At 39.2% G+C, this 25,189-nt stretch overlaps 2 protein-coding genes across 5 annotated transcripts; both read right to left on the bottom strand.

Moving 5' to 3' along the window:
- Window positions 1–1,569: 1,569 nt before the first annotated feature.
- faim2a (Fas apoptotic inhibitory molecule 2a) lies at window positions 1,570–18,487 on the bottom strand. Of its 3 annotated transcripts, XM_035412437.1 has the most exons (12): window positions 18,379–18,487; window positions 13,311–13,508; window positions 12,685–12,818; window positions 11,031–11,095; window positions 10,504–10,557; window positions 6,888–6,938; window positions 5,832–5,871; window positions 5,068–5,105; window positions 4,732–4,819; window positions 3,808–3,903; window positions 3,443–3,496; window positions 1,570–2,872 (listed from the first exon to the last, which is right to left on the bottom strand). In XM_035412437.1, exons 2-12 carry the CDS (start codon window positions 13,468–13,470, stop codon window positions 2,726–2,728), a joined length of 927 nt encoding a protein of 308 aa, XP_035268328.1. In that variant the 5' UTR covers window positions 13,471–13,508; window positions 18,379–18,487; the 3' UTR covers window positions 1,570–2,725. The 3 variants fall into 3 exon arrangements, 2 of the variants coding, with proteins under 2 accessions (XP_035268328.1, XP_035268329.1); XM_035412438.1 differs by lacking the exons at window positions 4,732–4,819; window positions 5,068–5,105; XR_004764696.1 differs by lacking the exons at window positions 1,570–2,872; window positions 3,443–3,496 and having other exon boundaries at window positions 4,368–4,819.
- Window positions 18,488–18,995: 508 nt separating this feature from the next.
- On the bottom strand, window positions 18,996–23,556 carry LOC118226421 (E3 ubiquitin-protein ligase TRIM39-like). 2 transcript variants are annotated; one of them, XM_035416022.1, is made up of 6 exons: window positions 23,010–23,556; window positions 22,579–22,674; window positions 21,781–22,020; window positions 21,340–21,359; window positions 20,682–20,818; window positions 18,996–20,496 (listed from the first exon to the last, which is right to left on the bottom strand). In XM_035416022.1, the coding sequence occupies exons 1-6, from the start codon at window positions 23,205–23,207 to the stop codon at window positions 19,748–19,750; spliced, it is 1,440 nt and encodes a 479-aa protein (XP_035271913.1). In that variant the 5' UTR covers window positions 23,208–23,556; the 3' UTR covers window positions 18,996–19,747. The 2 variants fall into 2 exon arrangements, with proteins under 2 accessions (XP_035271913.1, XP_035271912.1); XM_035416021.1 differs by having other exon boundaries at window positions 21,340–21,362; window positions 23,010–23,549.
- Window positions 23,557–25,189: the final 1,633 nt, after the last annotated feature.

Genomic DNA, 25,189 nt, shown 5'->3' with positions numbered 1-25,189 from the left:
AAATGCTGGGAACAGCACAGCCAAAAGGGGGTCTTTGGACAGTTAATGGCTCGCCTTCCTTATCGGTGCCGGGCCGGGCCGGGCCTGCCTCGTTTCACGTGGCTTACATAATACTTCAAGTGACAACTGCGCATTTAATTATAAATGTGCATGGACCGTGCCTGACTGCGGGTTGTTACGCCCGTGTTCTTTATGTAATCAGAAACCACCGCTGTACACTGACTGCTTAAATGAATTTACTGCTGCTGTTGATTGCCGTGCCTTTGTGCATACATAATATTGGTTCAAAGAATGGCTATCGCGGTGAGATGCACAGCTCATAATTGAGGCTACTCAACAGTCCTTATTCTAAACCAGTGGTAGCCAACCCTGTTGCTGGAGATTTACCTTTTGGTTTTCATTTCAACCTAAATACAAGATCCTAATCAACAGCTCACACCTAATTAACAGCTCAACAAGACCAACAGCTATCGAATGAGGTGTGCTTTGTTACGGTCGGAATGAAGACCTACAGGATAGTCGATTTCCAGGAACAGGGTTGATTACCACTGTTCTACACAAACCTAGGGAAATGTACAATGTACTACTGATTGGCCAGACCATCTTCACACCTGACTCCCAGATAAAGGGAGGCTGGAAAACCAGCACAACCCTTGAGGACCGTGATTTGAAATCTGGTCACCTTAATGTACAGTACCAAGGAAAATACTGTCACCCAGAGGTGGCCAACCCTGATCCAGGGAAGCCACATGGCCTGCTGGTTTTTGTTTTCACCCTAAACACAAGAAACACTTAAACCAAAGAAACCAAGTGAGGAGAGTTAACTGTGTAATCGCCTGCTTTAAGTGATCAATTAAGTGCCAAGTAAAAACAAAAACCAGCAGACCCTGTGGCTCTCCAGGACCTGGGTTGGCCACCCCAGCTGTTACCATTGTGTTATTAAAATTATTTTTTTAAACTTAAGGGAACATACTTACATATTTGTATTTCAAACCACACATACTATATATATATATATATATATATATATATATATATATATATATATGTGTGTGTGTGTGTGTGTTCATTTACAGCAAGAAACATTTCACAAATTTTGTATAAACATTCATGCATTTGGCACACGACAGATAAATCTTACATAATCAATCCAAAAGTAAATCAAACTGCCCTTTCTTTGAATACAAAGCAGTCACTTCAGTTACACTCATGTCTACACTATATACCTGAACACTTAATTTTAACACTTTGTCTATTACACATTTTCCAACAAAAGTGTAAAACGCAAAATAATCATTTGCGTTTAGCATTGTCATGTAAGGGTGGAATGATTATGGATTTCAATGATTTGCTTTTGCTTTTGTGGACCAAAAGTCTCACACTACTGCAGCTGTTCCCATATGAAAACCAGTGTAATGATATTGCATATGCAAGAAACAAGAGATGGCTGAATTGTCTACACCATATTTTAGAGACAGGATCCAAAGGATATTCATGTCCACCTCGATTGTGGTAGTCTGGGTGGCACACAGTGATCGTAACAGATGATGTGTGTGGTTGTCTCTTTCTGGACAAGATGTTATTATAAAAAAAAAACAATGACATGCTAAAACTAAAAATCTTTATGAACTCCTTTCTTGAATGGTTGGACTGCAGTCTTCGTGCCATGATTGTAATAAACACATTTACTGATGGTCATAAATAGTTTTTACAGTATCTGTCACCAAACTAAAACCCAACATCCTGTCTTGTGAGGATCAGTTCTAACTGTAAATAGACACCAAAAAGACATGATCAAGGCTTCCACTTTAGATGGCAGCTGGTAAATATTAAACAGCCAATCAGGAGGACTAAATTTACCTTCAGGTAAATTATCAAAGACTTCTGTTTGGAATTATGGCTGTTAAAGCCCCATTGTTAATTAGAACACACCTGCCAGATATTCCCATTTACTAAGACTGGGAAGTTGGGCTTCCCATAAAAAGGACAGGAACAGCCTGTCTGTTTTTTCTTTTTTTCAACCCACACCAGTGGTGAACAATGGGGCACACTGTCAGTTAAACAAAAGTCATTCTTTAGGACTATGACTATTATATTTCAGCTAAGCTAAAGCTGTACCCACTGGCAACAGCAGGTCTGCATAGACACTCCTAAACAGGGCCATATTATTGCTTTGATATTTAGCCCTTTCCCTTGGTATTTGGGTTGACTTTTAAAACACTTTTATGCTTTATCATTGCATCGTTGAACTGAGGGTAGGTACAGAAAAGCTATTTGTGTGATTTAGTTGATTACACTCAAGCTAGCATTTCCAGTTTCAGCTTCTGTAACAAAAGTTGGAAATATCACGTCTGGATAAATAAAAAAAATCCAAACTGATGCGATTGGGTGGCCCTGCACCACATTGTAATAGCTACCAGAGGGGGCTGTTGTACTGCAAGGCTGGAGGTGTGGCCAGTGTGTCAGTCACCCTTGCAGACCTGATAGCCTTGAATCTTGCATTGCAACAAAAACAAGGAAGTGATTGTATAACAACATGCCCAGCGAATAACAGGAATCAAGATATAAAGGGTATCTTGATAAAAATGTAAAAAGAATCCAAGGACTCGCTGAATCGCACCGGTTCCCATGCGCTCTCGTTGGCAGTCGTACAACCTGCTTACTGAACCGGTATGTGCTGGGTTGGCACACGTGAAGGGTGCCTGCACGGGGTGTGCATGCGGAGTCACTCTCGGCTGCCAAACAGCTGAAGGAGGAAGAAGAAGATGTAGACGATGTCCATGTACAGGCAAATAGCCCCAAACACATGCTCCTCCGGGCTTAAGGAATACCGCCTGTTCCCCATTAGAAGCTGCACATCAAATGCCAGGAACTGTAGAGAAAAGCAAGGGCATAAATGGGTCAACTCTGATCCAGATACACTATGCACTGCTCCTCAACTCTCCATCAACATATTACAAAAAATAATTCCATAGGAGGTTAAAAGGAAAGAGGACTGTTACCATTTCATCAAAAATCTTGCAGTTATTGTTCTTTAACATTCCACACTTGCTGTTACATCAGTTCTACTTTGATTCTAATTTAACACAGTGAGATGTATATATGAATCCTATTCTTTGATGAGTTTGCTGACGTGCAATCTATGAAGGAATCTTCATTTTTGCTAAGCAATATTTACAAAACACGTTGCTATCCAAGGCTTCACATTGGGTGTTTTCCAGTCAGAGAAACAAACCCAGTTGAGCCAGTTTGGGAAAAACTGGAAAACCATTGCTCCTTAGAAAGCGATTCATATAACAGTCTCCAAGGATCTAATGGGATTCTTGAATGCAGTACAAACCCCACAAGGCTCATTAATGTTGTATATTATGTATGGATTTTTTTTTTAAATCACAGTGCTAACCCTCTAGGTATACACAGGACTTCAATAAAGGATTCCTACCAGTGTGAAGACCAGAGCCCCCAGTCCGGCATAGGCTGTCTGTAGCCAGGGAATCTGTAAAGACGTACAGAGCACAGCCATATTTAAACCTTTCGCCTCTGTCCCCCACAATGGGAAAAACCCAGCCCATAGTACTTCCAATACAACACCCTGCATCCTTATTTTACAATACACGTGTTCAACATTTCGCTTTGTATTACTGGTTTTCACACAATTCCATGCAGTTGCTATGAGTGTCGAACATGTGAGAGGAACAGCATGAAGCATCCTCCTACAGCACGTCTCATTGGAGGGGCGGAGTGTTTTGGGGGGGCTGTGACTGGGGGGCCAATGCATGCGTCAATGGGGGGGGGGGAGTCACTCACATATCCGAAGGGGGCGATGAAGATGAGCAGCAGGCTGGTCACCATCAGCACCATCATGAGGGAGAACATGAGGCCGTGGCACGGGGTGAAGTCAAACTGCGGCAAGGAAGTCATCGATTCAGTTAATCACTCGCCATCAAGTCAGTTAACCAGTCGCCATCGAGTCAGTTAATCACTCGCCATCGAGTCAGTTAACCAGTCGCCATCGAGTCAGTTAATCACTCGCCATCAAGTCAGTTAACCAGTCGCCATCGAGTCAGTTAATCACTCGCCATCGAGTCAGTTAATCACTCGCCATCAAGTCAGTTAACCAGTCGCCATCGAGTCAGTTAATCACTCGCCATCGAGTCAGTTAATCACTTGCCATCAAGTCAGTTAACCAGTCGCTATCGAGTCAGTTAATCACTCGCCATCAAGTCAGTTAACCAGTCGCCATCGAGTCAATTGACCAGTCGCCATCGAGTCAGTTAATCAGTCGCCAATCCATACAGAAGCCATTGGTTAACCCTTCAATAACCAGCAGGGAGGAGTTTCACTGAGGCAGTCTATGAGAACCATACCATAAGACGACTTTCAGGTCGCCATGACATTTGGTCGGGAGGTAACACGTATTCTGGGTGAAGGCAGAGGTCAGTTTGTAGAAAGGAAAACCATAACGGTAAATGACAGATCAGGACAAGACACATATTCTCTCAGTTGAGTGACAATGCGATTTTGTACCATTAAGTAAGAGACCTACTCCTTGCTGAATGCTGAATTACCTGTATTACTGAACAAGAATTTCATGCTATAGGCTGCAGCACACACCACGGAAGAATTAAATGGCCAAGGGGGAAAGGTTGACAGGAGCAATTTACACGCATGTGAGAACACGTCAAAGCACATGATCTTATCTTTTTTACCCGAGCGCATTTTTAACCCGACCTTTGTCTGGAAGCAGAAGAGAGTCACTGCTAGGCATACTGCAGCCGTGATCCCGACACACAACATCACCACCTTCGTATTGTGGTAACTACAAAAATAAACAAGAGCTGTTTGGAACGTAAGCCTTAATCACCAGTTCTACCATCAGAGCAGTAGCCCACGCCCAAGTGACAAACAAAACTGCTCGCATCACAGTGATAATCACGAATTATCTTTTTTTTTAACGTGGCACCTATCAAATGTTAATTTGTACTATGACCCCAGGCACAGAAGTTAATTAGCATGCAAGATATTAGTATGTACATTTGGAATTGTACACACGCATTCACAGCTTACCTTGCCAGCATTCCTGCCATATAGGACATTGCTAAAGTCTAAAATGAAAATGAGGAGATCATTGGCACCAATCAACAACAGAATTTGGTTAACTTTTTTTTTTAATATTTTGGTCGCAAAACGGGGCATGATATACACAAAGAGCCAGCAATAACCAGTTTGGACTGTGGGGCGAAGAATCGGTCTGGGCCAAAACACAGGGGATGTTCGTAGAGGACCCAAGACGCTTCAACAAGCAATATCTTGAATTATTATTTCTGCCTCGTTTTGTGTCCATTGTAGATGATAATATGCCCGTGGCGGCCTGATTGTTTGCTTTCATACCGATAACCAAACCCTTGTGTACAAATGCGGGTTGTTTCAAGTGTGAACTGTGTGGGCAAAGGTACTGGATATGGGTCACTTTTAATAGTAGATGTAAACAGGCGGTCAAAAAAAATAGGATATAGGCAAAAAATCGGAACTGGGCATCAAGACCTGCGGTGCAAACGTAGTCTTAGACTCTCTAATTAACCTAACCTGCATGTCTTCGGACTGTGGGAAGGAAACCCATGCGGATGTGGGGAGAATATGCAAACCCCACACAGAAAGGCCCTCGGACGGGATTCGACCTTCACACGTTCTTGCTGTGAAGCGACAGTGCTACTCACTGCACCACCTCACTGCCCTACATCTCTTATGCTCCCTAGTAATTATAATAACTTCTCCATTTATCAGTTTAACATACAAAAAATGAAGAAAAAAAAATGCTCGTGGACACTTACAAAGATGCCGAGCAGAATGAGATTTGTGGGGTATTGCCGTCTGAAAAGAAAAGAGAGTCACAAAGTGTTGGCATGGCAGCATTTCTTAGCATTACAAGTCAATTTGTGAGCAAGACAGTGACAGGTACGTAGAGCCAAATCTTCCTTGGTTTCAGAAGACTTAATGGAGGAGATACAAGTTAAGGTTTACTGTAAGCATGTGGACTGATTTAGCAGGTCCAAAAATACCAGAAAAAACACCAAATTGTCAAGATTTAAATAAGACCAATAGCTCAAGCTATAATAAACATCCCAAAAAGCACTGAGCTGCCATGACTTCAAGTCATCACCGGAGCTGTCACAGAGAAGAATGCTTGAAATGCAATGTCATGCTTTTCTTAGTCACTGGAGGAGGACTGTCTAAATTATTATTTGATAAATGAATGCACCTGCTTACCATAGACTACCTCATCCTCATTAATGACCCCATTTAGACCCCATCTATGGCCTCCAGTGATAATGCAAGAAGAATCCAGTAAGAACCAATGCTGCTTCATGTCAATCACAGGGAAGGTATATATTTGAATCTTTGTGGTAAAAGACTGTTTCTTTTAGATATCCGAAAAAACTGGATAATGGACGATTTGCACCCTTTTATAATTAAGCAAAGACAAGAGCTATGGTGCAGCCCTTCATGTATATCATAGTCACTTTCGCGCACTGCACCTAGCTGGGTGATGCATCATGGGTAAGTTCTGAGGTAGGTTGCCTAAGGCTTTAGTTACCTGATTTGGTCCCATGCACACCCTCAGAAATAAGAAGAATGTTTTTTTCTTTATTTTTACAGCCAGGACTCACTAAGTGATAACCTTGCTATGCTCTCATCACGCAAGTGAAATATCTTCATACCTACGCAACTGGATAACAATTATTGCCTCCAGTCTACTGCCTGGATTAAATCAATATGTGTCCTTCACAATTTGTCCTTTTAGGAGATATTTGTCCTATTGACTTTTGAAAAATATTGAAAAATACATGAGTCACAGAGGTAATAAAACCGGAGGGCCTTGCACTTACCTGATAGTTGTACTGCACACCAGTACCAGGTACGTCCCCATGAAAGTGATACTGAGGAACACAAAATATTATGGATGCACTGATATAAACATACCATACCGATAACCGACAATCTCCCTGCCATGACCCATACTGATAATTGCAGACAATCTGCGTCAATTAATTTGGTCTGTATGAGAAATATGTTCATACCATAATCTAGAGTAGTGATCTTCATTCCTAGTTCTGGCATTTCGTGGGATTTGCTGTTTTTTTGTTTGTTTTCACCAACAACCAATTCAGACCCAAGAAACCAGCCTGAGGTGAGTAATCAACTGCTTTAATTGGTCAATTAGATGTTGAATAATAACTAAATCCCTGCGACTCTTCAGGACCAGGAATGACGATCACTGTCAAATCACCATAAGGGGAAAAAAAGCTCTATAGTTTCCTACTTTTGGACCAGGCCAAAACATAAACCGTAGCTTTGCCAAAAAGTTTCTTGCAAGGCCATCGGTAGGCTAAGCCAAACAACATAAAGGAGTAGTTTTACTAACTTGCAACAAGGACTGTGCCAGTATCTCGTATTACTGGTTACCGTGGTAATGACACCAGGGTGATAAATAAACAGGGTAATAGGGTTATCGTATTTTCCCTGTCATTATACTGATGGCAGTCGGCCCAAATACACTGGCCAGATAGCCTGCATTAGAAGATGAAGCGAGTGGGCTGTACACAAACTGACACTCTCTCCCCACGTGTCTCTTTGAAGCTAAATTACTGGTTGTCATTGCAGTGCAATACAATTCACCAAAGAGAATGAGGAGAGAGTAGCAAGTTTAGGACCAAGGAACTAGTGCTGATAGAAAAAGTAAAAAAAAGTTGGCCCGCCAGAGAGGGTAGGCGGAACTAACGCAACAGGCTCTTCAACTCACTTGTGTGTGAGCGGCGTACTGTTTTTTCCGGTGTCTGCATGCGTTACAATAACAGAGAAAGGGGGGGTTGGGGAGTTATGGAACCCTAAAAAGGTTTTGTGTAACAGAGATCATATTATTTGTTGATGTAGATCTCGTATTACATTTAATGACAATGTAACTTTACTAAATTACATAGCTATTTGCACAGCTAACGCTAGCTACCGGACCATGCCAAGAAAGACAACATTAGTTTAGACAACGTTCCACACAGTATCCATCTCTCATATCAGGTAACTTTGCGTTAGCTAGCTAGCTAATGTAATTAACACAATCTAATGTCGGCTAACAATTTGAAAAAAATGCTAGTTAACGCTACCGACCGGTACCGACGTCGCAAACCGTCTCTCGAATGCAATGCTACCTTGCTGCAACGTTTCAGTGTAGCTAACTTAAGGCCAGTTCAGATCAATGATTCGCAATGAGACTGGGTGCAACTTGCAAAATTCCAAGACGTCTGATTGTAAACGTTCTAAAACGGCACTTGGCGATTTGACAAGGACGGTCTTTTAAAACCTCAGGGCAGGCAACGGCTCTGCTACTAGCCAGTTCACACCGCTGCAATTTTCTCTGCAACATTCTAAAACCGTTTCGCCTCGTTGCGAATCATTGATCTGAACTGGCCTTAACGTTACCGTTATTTACATTGCCATCGAGTTCATCTATATATTATAATGATCGGAATAAAGCCGGGGTATGTGGAGCAGAGCCGGGTCTGATTTCTGAAGACGTCATGCAGGAGAAAACTAAATAAAAGAATACGGCAGTATGGATTAGCATTGTTATTATTTTATTACGCTTCCTCATATGTTCCTTCAGCCTTATGCCCATTTTTATGAAATCTCCTTTGTTTTTGTTTTATTCTTCTTGTTCTGATTGCTAATTTAACACCCAGCTCAGCTTTATTCTCGAACAGTTTAGCTAGCAAAACCAGAAACACCAGGGGTAACATTTTGCAAGGCAGTTGTTTCAAAAATACCACACAACAATCATTCACGAAAAAGACTGCTTATTGTGCACGAGATACATAATTGCACGAGCCACAGCGAATCCCGCGAATTCTTCTCTGCAGTGTAAAGACGTTCATACCGGGCAAAAGGTGGATAAAGAACGTCTGCAGAAATTGATCATCACTAATTCTACCCCAGGTTTGCTACAGCATTTTAACCCGGCTCGGCAGTGTAAAGACATCTTGAGTTAGCCTAATGTTAGACAACGAATGAGTATGTACATAACGTTACTTTTATAACAACCGTTTTTTATTCAGAAAATAGTAAGTGTTATAGTTGGTTTGCCAACTGACTGACGTCACACAGGCGATACTGGTTGGATCCGGTTGGATCTATGGGAAGTGAGGTCCAAAAACACACCTGCAATTACCGCTTCTCACCATTGGCACCGCCATAGAGAACAAAACTGAAATCTTCGAGATTGTCACTTTAAATGGTCAAATAATATAATTTGCCCACAAAATACATCAAATAAGTGATTGTTAATGTGAGTCTATCTAATAATACAAACTTAATTTAGTTTTATTTATTTGACTCTATGTATTCAACTCATTTAAATTCAAATTGTTCATTAGTTTATCTTAACATGTGTGTGCTTTGTTGATATCATTTTTAAATGAAGGAGTTATACCTTTGGTTGTTTCAATTAGAAAAAGGCAAGCCTCAAAATGTTTATGAAGTGATTTCTCACTTGTGTTAAATGACGAACACCAGCAATCTGAAGCCTCAACCACTTTCATTTTTATAGGTTAAGCTAAGTTTACAGTTTTATACATTTTGCTTAAAATCACCTAGATTCAATTTTAAATGCTTAAAAAGTGCAATGTTTGTCATTGTGTTATTTAAAAGTTCCTGTTTAATTATTTGTAGCGTGTGTATAAGACGCCATTCTCACAGAACTTCATTATTCACTTTGCTGCTTGTTTTGAGCAGTTATTGTTAAATAGGCCCATTTGTTTTTATTAGTTGCTGTGAAATATTGATAGGCTATTTATGGCATAAACGTTTAAAGGTTTTTTGGAAATGTCTCTGAATAGGTGCACTGATTTTTAATTTTGCCTGCAATGTCTTAATGACACCAACTGCACTTATGTTTGAGTTAGCACTTAATAACAGTTTAAGAATAGTATAATCAATACTAGTATTGTTTCTTTTAGCTAATTATAGGAAATTTTATTTATGTGTTGTAGTCTTATGTTGTCTCGAGCCACAGCCTTGTGCAAGGATGATACACCAGACATGGGAATAGAGAAATAATTATTGGTTGTCATGTCGGCTTCATCTGACCTATACTGAAAATGAAAATTATAATTAACATCGGCCAATACCAATATTGTTGCTGATATATTGTGCATTCCTACATAATACTGGTTCCTCATTCACCAAAATGAACTGGTATTCACAGTACCAGCTACTACAGTAAATAAACAAAGTTCATGTTTAATGGATTTAAAAGTATGACCCCACTAAAACAAAAAATGAGCTGTAAACCATACGAATGCCAAAAAACAAATACCATACATTCTCCTCAAGGGGTTTTACAGCTGTGAAACATTTGTGAAAATAGGCCTACTGAACTATTGCACTGAGTACAAACATTACAGAAGAAATATGATATTTTGAAACATGAAACTTGAACATAAAAGTACTTACTAAGAGGCCAAATAAAGGACACGATTGTACTGTACAAACTGCCTGACTTCATCACTGAGAGAGAGAGAGAGAGAGAGAGAGAGTAAATACTTCAGTCTATCAACAGAAATTTTAAGAAGCTACTAACATTGAATAAATATCTCTGTTGGAATCTAGCTGGCCATCCCTATCAGTGACATTGTGTAACTTGTTAAATGTATTCATAGTCTACTACCGTAACAGTAAATTGACTATATGTATATTTCATAATGTTCATAGTTGGCAAGAGAAAAGTGCAGACAAGGAACAAGCATTAACCAAGTTAAGAAATTCTATATCTATTTGCTTTGTTTTTACTTGCTCTAGCTACATTACATACATAACTAGGATTTACCAATGCTTAATTGTGTCATAAATGTTTTGGAACACTTCAACATTAAAAAATCAACTAAAATTACAGCAGAATGACAAGTCATTAACACCACCAATACTGGGTTACATTTGTTCAAGGTTCAAAGTTGAACAGGTGAAATCGATTGACTCCTCACCAGAACGTAAAGAGGGCCACAACGGCAAAGGTCACCATCAGCTGAATCATCAGAATCGTGAAGACCTGCCAAAGGAATACGAGACAGCGGTGTCAAAAGAGATCATGCGCAAGGCTCTCCACCTGATCTTTCCTGATGGACAATGGCTTCCAAAGTGGAATTTTATCTACATTTGAAATACACTTGCCACCGTGTTTCCAATCTATCTCCATTTTCTCCACATACATTTTCCAGTGCAGCTGCTCACTGCTTAATACATTTTGCATTTGAGCATTTTTTTTTTACATGGCCAGTTCCAGCAACAAAAACCAAAATGAATACACATCTCTCATTGCTGGCAACCACGCTCAACCGGTCACTCGCATATGATGCCAATCTTGCTTGCAGCTTTTAATGCCAATATAATGACAGCTCACTGAACAATACAAGCAATTAAGAAGCTACTTAAATTTCATTTCACTTGATCCTATACTTATGAAGCAGTAATTTCAGCAGTCAGAGATTATGGCAGATTTCAAGTTATGTGATGGAAAACATTTAAGTTCCGTGTGTCCTCTTACATAAGTGGTCCATGGACTGAAACCCTGAATCACAAAGTCTCCCAAGTTGTGTGTCCACTGTCAAAAGGGAGATAATTCTAGAGTGACAACAAACTCGTCTTTGCTTCATTAGCTTCCTCTTTATTGGATTTTATCCCCTAGAACTGGACTGTCTCTATCTCTTAAAGACTCTGGAAAACAACTGTACTATTCTGACCTAATATTGTAACAGAATCCTGCCTACGACATGACAAAAAACAGTCAAGTGATAAACTTCTTATACAATTTTCTTGCATGTCTCTGCATCGCATTGCATAATACCTGTAAATTTACAGTACAGTACTGTACTGTAAAACCTGTTTGCCGGTGTAGTTCAAACATGTCTTTTCCTATAATCTCAACCCCCACCCCCACAATCCTACTGCAGGTATTCAGCTTTCATACATCTTACATAAAACAGTGATTATGTGACATGAAGTAGCACTGTACCGACAGTACATATTGCGTAATACACGTTCAATAATGCCTATTTCATAATACCAAAATAGAAAATACCAAAATAAATGGAATACAGAAAAAATATACAACATACAATTGCATAATAGGCCAAGATTTCATAGTATACAAATCTTAGCACTGCCTTTCCAATGTGGCACTCTTAATATGTACAGTGCCACGAAAAAGTATTTACCCCCTTCAAGATTTCCTCTTTTATTGCAAGGAGGTTTGATTTAAGATCTTCAGACATGTAATATCAGACAAAGGGATCCTGATTAAACAAAAAACAAATGTTTAAAATCATTATTTAATTTATTTAATCAAAGTTATCTCTTAAACTTAATAACAAATATTTTTTCACGGCATTGTGTAAAGGCCAGGGAAGGAAGCTACCATATCATGCACCTATGCGTGTGAGCCAAATTCCTCCTTGGCACTGGGTGTAACAGGAGCTGCACAGCCCGAAAACATTACCACAACCATTTCTGTAGCCTGTCATTGTGGAAGGAAAAAAGTGCACTGGGGAGGCTCTTTATAAATCTGGCTGAACTGCAAGCCCAGCACTGAGCGCTGGGCAGCCCGTTGCTGAGGACAGACGGACCTGCGGTTCCCCTCACCTTGCGGATGAACATCCGCCGGACGTTCTTGTCCTCCCAGCCATCTCCGCTGAGCCCATCGCAGCTGCCGTTGGTGCTGGGGTCAGAGAAGGGTGACGGCGCGTCTGAGGCATAGGGGTTAACGTAGCCGGGGCCTGGCACACAGAGATCAGGAGTAAAGAAGGGGCAGCAGACTTTTGGCTGGGTTACTGATAAGGACTTTTCTTCCTTCATGACCTCCCGTGACCAGGAAACCTGTGAAGCGTTTATTCACCACAGACGCACCCATGATCAAGGAAGCATGAACTATGTTTTTTTTGGGGTTTTCCCTTTACGCTAATCATGAGACTTCATCTGGTTTCATACTTCATTTGGAGTCAATCATCACAAGAAAGGAAAGTTAGTTTGCTTTAATCACAAAATGGCATCTCTTTAGATACACTTAGACATTGAGAGGCTCTGAAAGCTACATTTGATCAATGTAAGGAAATCCATTTGGCATAGCAATGCCACTCGTTAAATATACATGTGTTGGACAAAAATAAATATACAATAAAGGAGTAATAAAATGTTATTCTTCTTCATCACCATCAAACAGTACGGATAGCCAGGGAAGCATAGTTTCCCCACTGAGAGAGGACACTCACTTGGGCTTGGATGTACAAAGGCCCAGGAGGTTGGATGGATGGGCACTGACGAGGGTGGAAATGGGGGTGGTTGGGTGGTGTAAGGTGGGGCACCAAATCGCGGCTCCTTGTCCCCTGCTACAGCCTCAGCGTAGCTGGGTGGGGCAGCCGGAAGAGTCATGGTTGGTCGTTGATTCCTGGCTGTGATGGTTCGGGACACTGAAGGAGGCAGACAAAGAATAATATGATTGCTTACATCAGGGATTAACATGAATGGGTGCAAAAGTCATGCAATATTTATACCACCATATTATTCCTTGCTTCGTAGGGCTGCATACTCATCAAGGGCTGAATCACCGTGGTATAATTACTGCAGATTACTTTACATTTAAATATGTGAGTAAAATGATGATTACCAAGGCGTATCTCAATGCAGCAATTTGGCAGCACCAAATACGGCGTACACTTTCAAAATGACACAAAAGGCAACCTTTACCTGTAATTAGGAACCGGTTAGAAAAAGTGTTTGAAGTTCATTTAAAAACATACGACGGACAAAAAGGACAGCCGAACACGGAAGCAGGGAGTGAGGGTAAGGGCAGAGAGCAAGAGCCACTGCACCAAGCTGGGATGAATGGGTTTCTATTTCTGCAATGTTTGACTTGTTGCACCACCCATATATGAGCACTTTCATCTTTCATAATGGGTTTCATAATGGACAGAAATTTCTCCCTCATTATTTTTAAAGCAATGCTCAACAAAAACCCAACAAAGACCTATTCAGTGTGATGTTTTAATGAATTGCCGTGAGAAAACATAATTTTACAGGCATTAACTCACCTATATTTGTGTAGTTAATGTGTTAAGAATCCAGATTTCAAGAGACATAAACCAAAATACAAATAATATCCAAAAGTATGTGGAAACTCATTTTAATTAGTGGTTTCGGCTATTTCAGCCACATAGCCCCCCTATTTCTGGGGGTGTTTTTCATGGTTTGGGCTAGGCCTCTAGTGCAGGTAAATCTTAATGCTACAGTATGCAATCACATTCGAAGTGTGTGCTTCAAACTTTGTGGCTACAGTTTGGGGAATGCCCTTTCCTGTTTAAACATGACAATGCCCCATGTACAAAGCAAGGTCCATAAAGAAACTGTTTTCGGAGTTTGGTCAGGTTAGGATTTGCCTGCACAGAGCCCTGACCTCTACTCCATCAAACACCTTTGGGCTGAACTGGAATGCCAACTGTGAACCTGGCCTTACGCCCAACATCAGTGCCCAACTTCACTCTTGTCGCTGAATGGAAGTGAATCCATATAGCCATGTTCAAAATTCTACTGGAAAGCCTTCCCAGAAGAGTGGAAACTTTTATGGCAGCAAAGGGGGGCCAACTCCATATTAATGCCCCCGGACAACGTTTTTCTACCACTCTGATTTAAGGTTAATTACTAACTCTAGATATTCGACTCTTCCAGTCGTTGCGATGCAATCCTTTACATTTAAGAAGAGAAAAGCATCATCTTATTTTTAACCTATAAAGTTCTCTGACAGAAGTGACCACATTACCTCAATTCATTAGTTTTAAAATTAAATACAATTAAAGCCTCAAATTACAAAACACTCTCTCAGGATTACTGGACATTAGAGGCCCCTTTTGTTGCCAGTAAACTGGGTAAAACCACACTCCACCACCACGCCCCCCACAGATAGAATAGCTTAAATTATAGTCATCTTAAATTAGTCTCTTATCCCTCTCTCAGAATTTAAGGCACAATATTATTTCAATAATTCTTAAACTCATCATGTTCAATTTCATGTCTATTTATATAGTCTCTGTGCAATTGTATATATGTCAAAGCTGTTTTAAATATGTAATTACATTTTTTATCTGTAGATTATCTGAAAATATATATTTGACATTATATTTTACTTATAAATGATAAATTGTTTGTTTTTGTCTGTAATATAAAAGATATGGAATTGTATTTGACTTCTTCCCATTTAGTGTGGACCCCTTTGCTTCTTTCAATGAATTCTGATTGTAAATGGCACTCCCAAAAATGAAAGCCTGGCTCTCGGTGAGTTAACAATAAAATAAATAAATAGCCTGTAGTGGATAGCCTCATCTTAGGGACCACAAGCAAACCAATACAGAGGACCAAAAGGTATGGGCATATGAAGAGGAAAATCTCAAAATCAAAAAAATTAAAAAAGGAAACTCACTAACTTACATCACTGAATGCACATGATCCGCAAAAGCAGATTCAACACTTCACATTTGAGAATATCTTATTGCAAAAAACACACACAGAAATTGGGAACATATTTTTGGTTTTCAATGTACGCGGTGATACGAAGTATGATATATTTCTGCATCAGGGAAAATATGTATCCATGAATATGTATGCATTTACACAAATCAGTGCATGTTCATTTAAATGACAATGCACACAAAATAAGACAAAATAATATTTGTTTGTGGATAGTGAAAGACATTTGTGACTTGTCTCATTTATTGATCATGATACACGCATTTGTCCATAATATTGAGACTAATCTCTCTTCAGGGAAGAAGTGTAGAAGGAATAATTCAAAGAGGTACGAGGGAGGAAGATCAAGAAGACCTCTGAACGTGGCGGTAAGCAGTGTGTAATGTTTGCCTAATGCGTTAGCGAGCCATTGTAGATGACATAATAGGGGTCATATTCCAATGAATGGCATTGCTAGTACACATTATTAGAACTTACCACAGACAGGCAAGACAAATTGCCTTCCCTCTTATTTTCTCCTCAAGCAGTACTTCTTGCCCTCTCAACCTTATGTCTGTAAATTATCTGATTGCAGCTATAGGACTGTCATTGTCATACATGCACTCTTTACAACATATTTTAAATATATAACTGTAATCTAGACCTTGTGCAGCAAATTAATCTAAGATAAAGGATATCACATTACAAAGACGCACAGAACAAACTGGGCCCCAGATGACTGCACACAACTGTTGAATAACATACGCTTGTACGATTCCAGTAAGGGAACACAGCCTTTTATATTTTTTATAAGCCCATGCACAACTTGTATGACCGCATTCTTTGCAAACAGCTGTAGTGAATCACTTTGTTCATGAAAACAAATAAATAAATAATGGTAAAAAAACAACAGATTTCTGAAACATAAAGCCTGTTTAACAATATAAAACATTTCTTTTGAAATCTGAATTATGAAAACAAGTTTTCCCAATATGTATTTTAGCTGCACTACCCATCTCTGACTAAGAGGCTTTACAATTGAAAGAAGTGCCATTGGGCCAAACCCTGGATAAATTCAAAAGAAAATTCTACCTTCCCATGATGAGATCAGATTTATTATGTGCATAATCAATCATCGCCATTTTCCTTTCGTTTTTGACCGGCATTTACTGGTATTTTCCCGCACGTGATGTTATCCACAGTGAGTTACACAACTTCAGCATTTTTAAAATCTTTTACATAGTATGCATTTATACAGCTGGATACAGAAGCAATTCAGGTTACGTACCCTAACCTAACCCTAACCCTACCTAGAAATGTACGTATCTAAATGATTCCTGCTTGGAATTTCCACCGCCAGGAACAGCATTATAAAAAGGAAGTTAAGGGCAACAGAGTACAAAGGGAACATGTAGCTGGACGGTGGGAAACTTGACAACATAAAGCAAGCACTTGCGTTGGAGAAACAGCTCAACGTCTGGCACACCATGAGAGCCTCAGAATAAAATAAGCATACTATAATCAAATGTGACGGTCAGGTGCATATTGTGTAGTGACGCTCCTGATTCTTGCAGGCGCTGTGCACCACTATTGCTTAATGGTATGGGAAATGCCAATATCTGAACATAATATCAAACAAAATTGAGAAAATATACATTTAAACTGCACAGTGACACAAAACACAATATTAAAGTGTATAGCTTTTGCTGCAATGTGTAATTTACAGTGTAATTTTAAGCTTTTCTAAATAATGATTGGAGTAAACTGGTTTATACATAGGGGCTAAATATAATACACTTTTACATCTGTTGTTTGTTGAATGTGAAGTATAGCCAGAAGTTAGACAAAAAATTAAAGAATAAATGAAAATAAGTAAATAACCCTGGATTGGAAAGATGAGGGCAAAAAAGATTCTTCACAGCCTTCTGGAATGATTACTTTGTCAAATACAATGAAATCAATAAACAGATGTATTTTCATGCATTAGGTTAAAAATGTGATAACAATGGACATTTCGTCTGTGTGCCTTTGGCTACATACAAATGCAAACTATGATACAGTTTAAGTACAACTTTGAAGCGCAAGGGCTGTATCACCATAACCATATCTTAACTGTCGAATGCTAGACTGAGCACGCAAAACAAACAGGCTAACGGAAAGACGAGTCGGGACTTCCTATGGATAACAGTCACTGAGACATAAAGAATGAATCGTTTTACTTTATGAGTACCTATATTACGCAAATAAGGCCTAGGCTGCAAAGATCCTATTTTTCGAGGTTGAACACTACAGTTGTGTTGGATCCATGGACATGAGACAGGAAGTGTACATTATTGGATAGCTATCTCGTCAGCATCATTCCTCCGCTTGCCACACCGTAATACGTTCAAATGCCTGGAGCAAACAAGCAATACTAAATAAAGAAAAATAAGGCAAATTAATTAAATACTCTGTCGATTATCACAAGTAGGCTACTCCAATATGAATTAACGATAGCAATACACTGCTGCGCAAAATGTGCTTAAGCCTTATATGCAAATATGATGGCGATATTTTAGGAAATAAGCAGCCAGACAAGGTTACTTTCAAGCTCCGTCTATGATGTTTCGAAAGCCCGAAGTGCGAAAGAGAGCTAAATTTAACTGAAGCTACTAGTGTGCTACATACAATTGACAGTGCTGGCTAGGTAGCTAGCTTAGGTTGATATTTTTTCTATCGGCCGCACAATTCCCGTGGAAAACTAAGCATTTGGTAGGAGAAGAAAAAAAAAACTAATAGCACTTAGACACGATGTCATTTTTACAGAATAATCTGTATTCTGTATAAATTGCACGTCCTTACCTCCGATATAATTGCACGCCGACTGCAAAAACGAATTCAGCTAGCTCTGCTCGAACCAAAACAATGACTACGAATACTCATCTGTGATGTGCATCCTGGCGCGCAAGTGTTGCAGGGAAACAGAGCCATAAGCACATACTGTAATTGTAGTTTCACGTAGTGTAGATGTGTTAGCTCATAAATCCTACTTCACTGTGACAAAGACAAGTGATTTCACGTATTGGGAAAATAACTAAATCTGATATTTACTCGAGTTCGTTCGGAGAAATGTGATTTCAAGTGTTTCTGATTTACTCTTAGCTTCATTAACAATTCCAAAGTAAAACAATTTTCCCTACCCAGTTTGATTACTATATTGTTCCCACCAGTATGTGCCACCACCTGCCCAAAGAGCAATGTGCAACCCTCACAGTTAAAGACAAAGAAATATGTTACTCCACTTAATTATTTTTGTAGGCTAGTGTTTCTGTTTGATATTATTAATAATGTGAAAATCTCAGTGAGATTTACTTTAGTACCCAACCTAGTTCTGGCAACTATGTTTTGAAAATGACCTTGGCCAAATCATAAATATACCACATAAAACAGTTATTGTAAAAATATTACTACAAATGCAATTGTGAATTAAACATTTTATTAGCCAGTACAATTATTACAATAAAATCAGATGTCTAGAAATGTATAACATTGATTCCATTTCAAGTAAAATTTATTTCAACATGTGATTAATTTTAGATGACATTCATAATACATATTTGCAGATGAATTCAGTGGTTAAACCTCAAGACAAACATATGGGCATCAAAAATTAAAAACATTTATTATTCCCAGCCCTTATGTAAATATGATTGTACATATACCTTAGTGCATATTTTATTAATATTTGTAATACAAATCCAATAAAGAACAAATAATTATAATAAATACAAATATAATTATATTCATGATATGGTGAATTTAACCCCCAAATGATACAAAATACCCCAATGTGCAAAATAAATATATGTATATATATAAATGTAAATAATATGTGCTTTCTGTAAAAGAGGGTTAAAGTTGCAAAATACAGGACTATACCCCAGTTTGAGCAATAAAGTTAACAATCACTTTGTTTCTATATGCATGTAATATACCAAATGATTACACTTTTAAACTTAATGAACACAAAATTATGGCTTTTTTTGTGTGCTTTTGGGTCACGTGCATTCACACACAGTAAACTTCATGTCAGCACATACAATGGATTTACAGATAAGATGACAAGATGAAAACGTAAGGCCTCAATTTTGGTTCAATCTCCGTTACTATTTAAAATGCATGATGTACTATTGAAAACATCCACCTTCTCAATTTAGGGTTAGGATTAGGGTCAGAGTATGGCAGAGGCATGGTCATGGTCAGATGACTGATCTGAGGCCTGTGAGGGATCGTCGCTTGTAGATGTAATGGACTGACCGTCCTCTCTCACCTCGCCCATGCTTTGTACAAAAGCACCAATGGGGACGTTCATAGCTCTCCCAATGCCTGAATCTGATGACATTCTCCGGTCCTCTCTGCTATAACTTCTCTCTAAATCCCTTGGCATGAGGGCACAAATTCTCATCACAGCTGTGCTGCCTTCTTGAGATTCAATGCTGAAGGCAGGGGAAAGGGGATTCTTGAACTTACTCGCAAACGTGTGCAGGACAGTTCCGCTGAGAACATTAAAGAACTGCAGTCTTCCCTTTTTGAAGTCAAGGAAGACTCCCAGCCGTTCTATCACTGACTCTCTAATCATGATGGTGTCATCATTGTGCAGGGCTGCCAGCGAGTCCCCATCCATCTGCAGAGCCCATGACAGCCTGTCTTGGCCCAGAGCCTGCTGGACACCCTTCTTCAACCAGCCCTGATCTACCACACCTACAGTCCAGCGCCCTGTGTTCCTTACATTCACTTCCCAGTAGTGACTCCCCTCAGTAAAGGACTGGGAAGCCAGAACATTGGCCACAGTCTCTTTTTGCTTCCTTTTTTGCCTTTTGTTGGGGTAAAGCGATACGCCGTATTGCACCTTGGTCTTGTCTCCAGAAATCCTCAGGTGTTCATGAGTTCTACTATCATCAAAAGTGATATTCTCTCCAACTGTAAGCACAAAGGAGAAACAAATTGCATTCTTGTTCAATACCAACACCAATGTCTCATGCTAAATCTCAAAACCTTTTAATGACTGAATTATTTCGAATTATACTGTGAGGCAAATGCACACCATCTAGTCTGGTGGAATGACATATGACTACAAAAAGAGGCGGGTGGTAAGTGTCCCTTACATTCCCATGGCCGGGGCAGCAGATCCTTGTTCATTTGCACAATCCTTGAAATGGAATCTTCAAGAGCCTTCAGTCTTCTGTTGTCAAACGTTATTACATCCAAAAAGTTTCTGTGATAATCTTCTATTTCTTCAATTCTATTGGATAAACAGAATTCAGAAACATGGGAGATTGATAAGGAAAACATGGCAAGAAAATATTTTGTTTACTAAGTACGGAAACACTAAAATACATTTATTCTGGTTTTCCTTTCAATTGTGATAACATTAAATCCAAATATTTATATGCACAATTTATTCAACCAGAGATCTATTCTATGCATCTATTCATCTTCAAAAATGTTTGAACAAAAGATTCTTCTTATAAAATTATGATATATAATTGATTTTATATTTGAATTATCATGCTAGCTTTTACAGACATAATTCAGCCAAAATGAATGTATTATAAAGTTTGTTTGTATATATGCATCAGCATCAGCTTCATTACACATAAAACACATAAAATGAACAGTAACATGTGAACATATAGCCTATTGTTTTAAGAATTCTACCAAAATTCTACAATGTCATAGATATGTTGTCAGAACATTATACCAAAGCTTGGCTCAAGCTACAATAAAAAACAAGAAAAGATGCATGATTAAATTAAGACTTACCCTGCATCCACTTCCTCAATCTTCTGTGAAATAAGAAAAAAATAATTTTAGCTAAGAGCTGAACAAAAAACCTTTTAAATGTTTTGTGATAGTAAAAGTGAGGATTAAAAAATTAGGTAATTCCATACAGTAAATTTAGTTTACATGTAAACTTTTAGTTAAGCCTGAGGGGTCAGGAGCTGTTGGCATGTTTATATGTAAATGTGACCACACATCTTTACAAAAATATTTTGGACAGAAAACTACATTTTGTTAGTTCCTTCACATTCATTTCTCCATTGCTTGTGTTGAAAACAAGCTATTTGCTGAGGAATATGGCACACGGCACAGTATACAAACACTTTGATTCAGAAAGGGGTATCACCCCTGTATCTTGCTAGACGAGAGATAAGTGATCTACATAGAAGAATTGGTTGCGTATGAAGAAGGGAAAAGCCTCACCATGATTATGGTAGCATCATCTGTGTCCTGCGTTCTTTGGAGCTGTTTCACAGTCTGCTGAACGAATTTCTTCTTCTCCTCGTATTCTTCCCCAAATCGAACTAGTTGATCCATGTCCTGAATCATGCTCTGGTTCAGGGCCTGTATCAGCAGGAACGCCTGCTGCATATTCTGATCCATCAGTTCCCGTATCTCCCGGTACTGCTCTGCTACATTTTCTTTTGCCACGGCGAACATCTCCTGCAGCAAAAAATAAGATGCACTGTTAGTCAGAAGGTCCACAGTCACCAATTTGTTACAGTCATTTTCATGTCACTGCTCCTTTAAGACATAATTGTTACACTGTAGACTGGCTCTAATTGATACAAGGCCAAAGAGGAATTGTCTAGGTTCTGAGGATGTCAGAATGCATGGTATCTGTTTTCTTTGCTTCTTTTACATTCTCAGTAATATACGTGTTCTTTGGCTCGCACAAACTCATGTATGAGGTAGCTGTGAGACCTAGCTACAATATGATCTGTTACTATTATAATAAAAAAGTATTTTGAGTGAGGAGATTGCCGTAGGCATTCTTCATTTACCATCTCAGGCAGTAGAAGATCAAGCAAAAGTATTTGTTTCCATTAACTATCAGAACTTTCACATAACTTGTCTATCTGACAATGAACAAAAAGTTTAGGAGTAAAAATTGTTTGGAAAAAGAAATATTTTTCAGATATAAGGCTAAAGCTCTTGAAATTGAAATAACCATCTGAAGAGAACAGCAAATAGGAATGTCTGAAGAATTCAATTTCTTACCTCAAGTTCATTCTTCGCTTTAGCCACCTGAGATTTGATAGCAGTCTGCTTCATCAGGCTAGTCTTAAGGCTTTTCACTCGTTTTTTTACTGCCTCCTATAAAAACACAGGGCATTGCATATTAAGTTGGTTTTTATAGCTAACATTTAACTGTGCGTTTTTCACCTTCTGTAACCAACTGTAGGTTTATGTCTTCCTGAAAGTCACATAAAACTCATAATTGCAAAGAAACAGCCTTCATATATGATCAACACAGATACCATTTATAACGGAAAATATAACCGTCATCAGCAAATATCAAACAACAAAAAGTAACATTACCTTAAAACGAGTTAATCAACGCGTTTTCAAAAACGATTTTAGATGTGTTTGTGTGCATTCATATAGTATATGAACTGGCTAGTACCGAATGTAAATGGCGAAATACTTACGATCTGTAATTCAAAGCCGCTCTTCAGCGTATCAAATTCATGCTTGTGATGACTGCGGTCGGTCAGGCAGGTGCCACAGACCGTCACCTCGCAGTCTTTGCAGTAGACGACCACAGCATTTCCATGAATGCTGCATGTGCCGGAGAAATCACTTGATGGTGAAGATGAAGATGAAGATGAAGACAGTGTATCAGACATCTTTCCGCCGATGTTGCGTGTTTTTGTCAGCGCCTCAACTGCCGCCAAACGCTCTGTGAGCTAATATTTATGCTCCGTGATTTCTTGTCCCTCCCTCAAACAACGCGGAAGTTTTGCAGACCGACTGCGAAGAGCATTCGCATGTCAGGGAATTACAAAGGAAAAGTCATCCAGGAAATCCAGTAAATTTGGCATTGTGTTGCGCATGGCGATTTGGTAGGCAAGGAAACTATATGACTTTTGTTGCACACGCTAATGGTCTTTCTCATAATCTCGGGCAATACGGTCATATAGCCCCCAATAATTTGGGCTACATGACCGTATTGCAGTCCGAAGCCCTGGGGTCCCATAATTGTATGCTTGGCGAAAAATTAAAGGGTGACCTATAGCGTGCAGACAAGAGGTTTTTTTTTTTGTCCAACCACGCTTTATAATGGGCAAGATGCGTGATCTAAGTTTTACCATATGATATTGTTTGTGCCAGATGTGGTGGTTCCAGCACAGAAGCAGCTTCTCTCCTGGGATTTTCACGCATTTACAATCTGTATAAAATGTATTGTATTATGGAGGGTGCTATTAGATACAATAATTCTCAGTTTAGACAAATGTGATTCCTCCTGGTTCTGACACAGGCCAAGTCTCGCATAATACAGGCATCTCAATTCCGTAGTTATTTATCTCTGGGTCTGCATTCTGGTCATGCCAGTAAATAGAAAGGATCGCTCTTTGAGTGCCCAGTCTTGTCTTTGGATTGACCCATGTATTATAGTTTAGGTTTTTTTTTTTTTTTTTTTTTTTTTTTAAATTGTTGCTTTCATATTCTCTTTTGATACATGATGCATTACAACCATTTTGTAATGATTCATGAGGTCTCAGGTAACAGGACATTTTGTCCCCGCATTACAGCTGCCCACCTTAGCGTGATCCTTGCCTGATCTGGCTGGCGGCAGCCCAGCTGCACAATGCTGTCTTACGCGAATGTTACATGTAAACTTATGTTAACCACATATGTTTTAAGAGAACATTTGAATGGCATTACTTTTCTCATCTCAAAATAAAGCATCTTTTGTTTTCTAGTGTTGCCTACTATTGCAGATATGAATGACTAATTGCACCAAGACGTTTCGCATAGACGAGTTCAAAGAAGCTTTTTAGCTTGTGTCAGGGTGGGCTAGGGAATGGACCCAAACGCGGAGTCAAAACACTAAAAATCCACAGAGTAAAAGCAAAACCAGGACTGTTGCTTTTAATTAAAACCCAAAAAATGGAACAAAAACGAAGCCGCGCAGAGCAAGTCAAAAAAGGACAAAGGTTCTTACTGCGCAAAAACGGAGAAAATGCAGGGGGGGAAAAACCAATGGAGAAAAAAAAAAAAAAAAAACCAATGCAAAAACACAACACGGGCAGAGAAGACACTCACGGCAAAACACTGAGTCACAAGAAGGAGCACAAACCGAAACACAATCCAATACGCAGACAAAAAACAAACAAGGATTCAGCACCTGAGTTAAGGAGAAGGGAACTAAATAGATACGACACTGACGAGACACAGGAGGGCACAATGAACAATCAGGCCACAGAGAGGGAAGGGAAAACGAGACAACCTAAAAACAATAATAGAATAATTGAAAACAATAATACAATTAGACGGGGTACAAGGACAGAACAAAAAACTGAAGTGCCGCTATCTGGCGGCCCAAAAACGGAAAAGGAAACAGACCACAGAACCATGACGTTTTGCTTTTGCAATTGTAAGTAAACCTTAACATAAATAAAGTATTAAGAATTTGTTTAAATGTGTACATGAACGCTGCCTTGGTCACAAGATTCAGCACAAGATGTTCTGCTAAAATTCACCTCCATGCCAGATTTCCCCTCCTTTGCGTGTAGGGCTGTTAATTCTACATAGCTTACATTCTTTCTTGGAGCCCTGCATATTCTCCTTTCATGATTTTTGACCAATACATAGCTTAGTTATTTCC

The sequence above is a fragment of the Anguilla anguilla genome, chromosome 4, assembly GCF_013347855.1.
Source record: "Anguilla anguilla isolate fAngAng1 chromosome 4, fAngAng1.pri, whole genome shotgun sequence".
In the NCBI taxonomy this organism is placed as follows: domain Eukaryota; kingdom Metazoa; phylum Chordata; class Actinopteri; order Anguilliformes; family Anguillidae; genus Anguilla; species Anguilla anguilla.
This window is presented reverse-complemented; position numbering and strand designations above follow the sequence as displayed.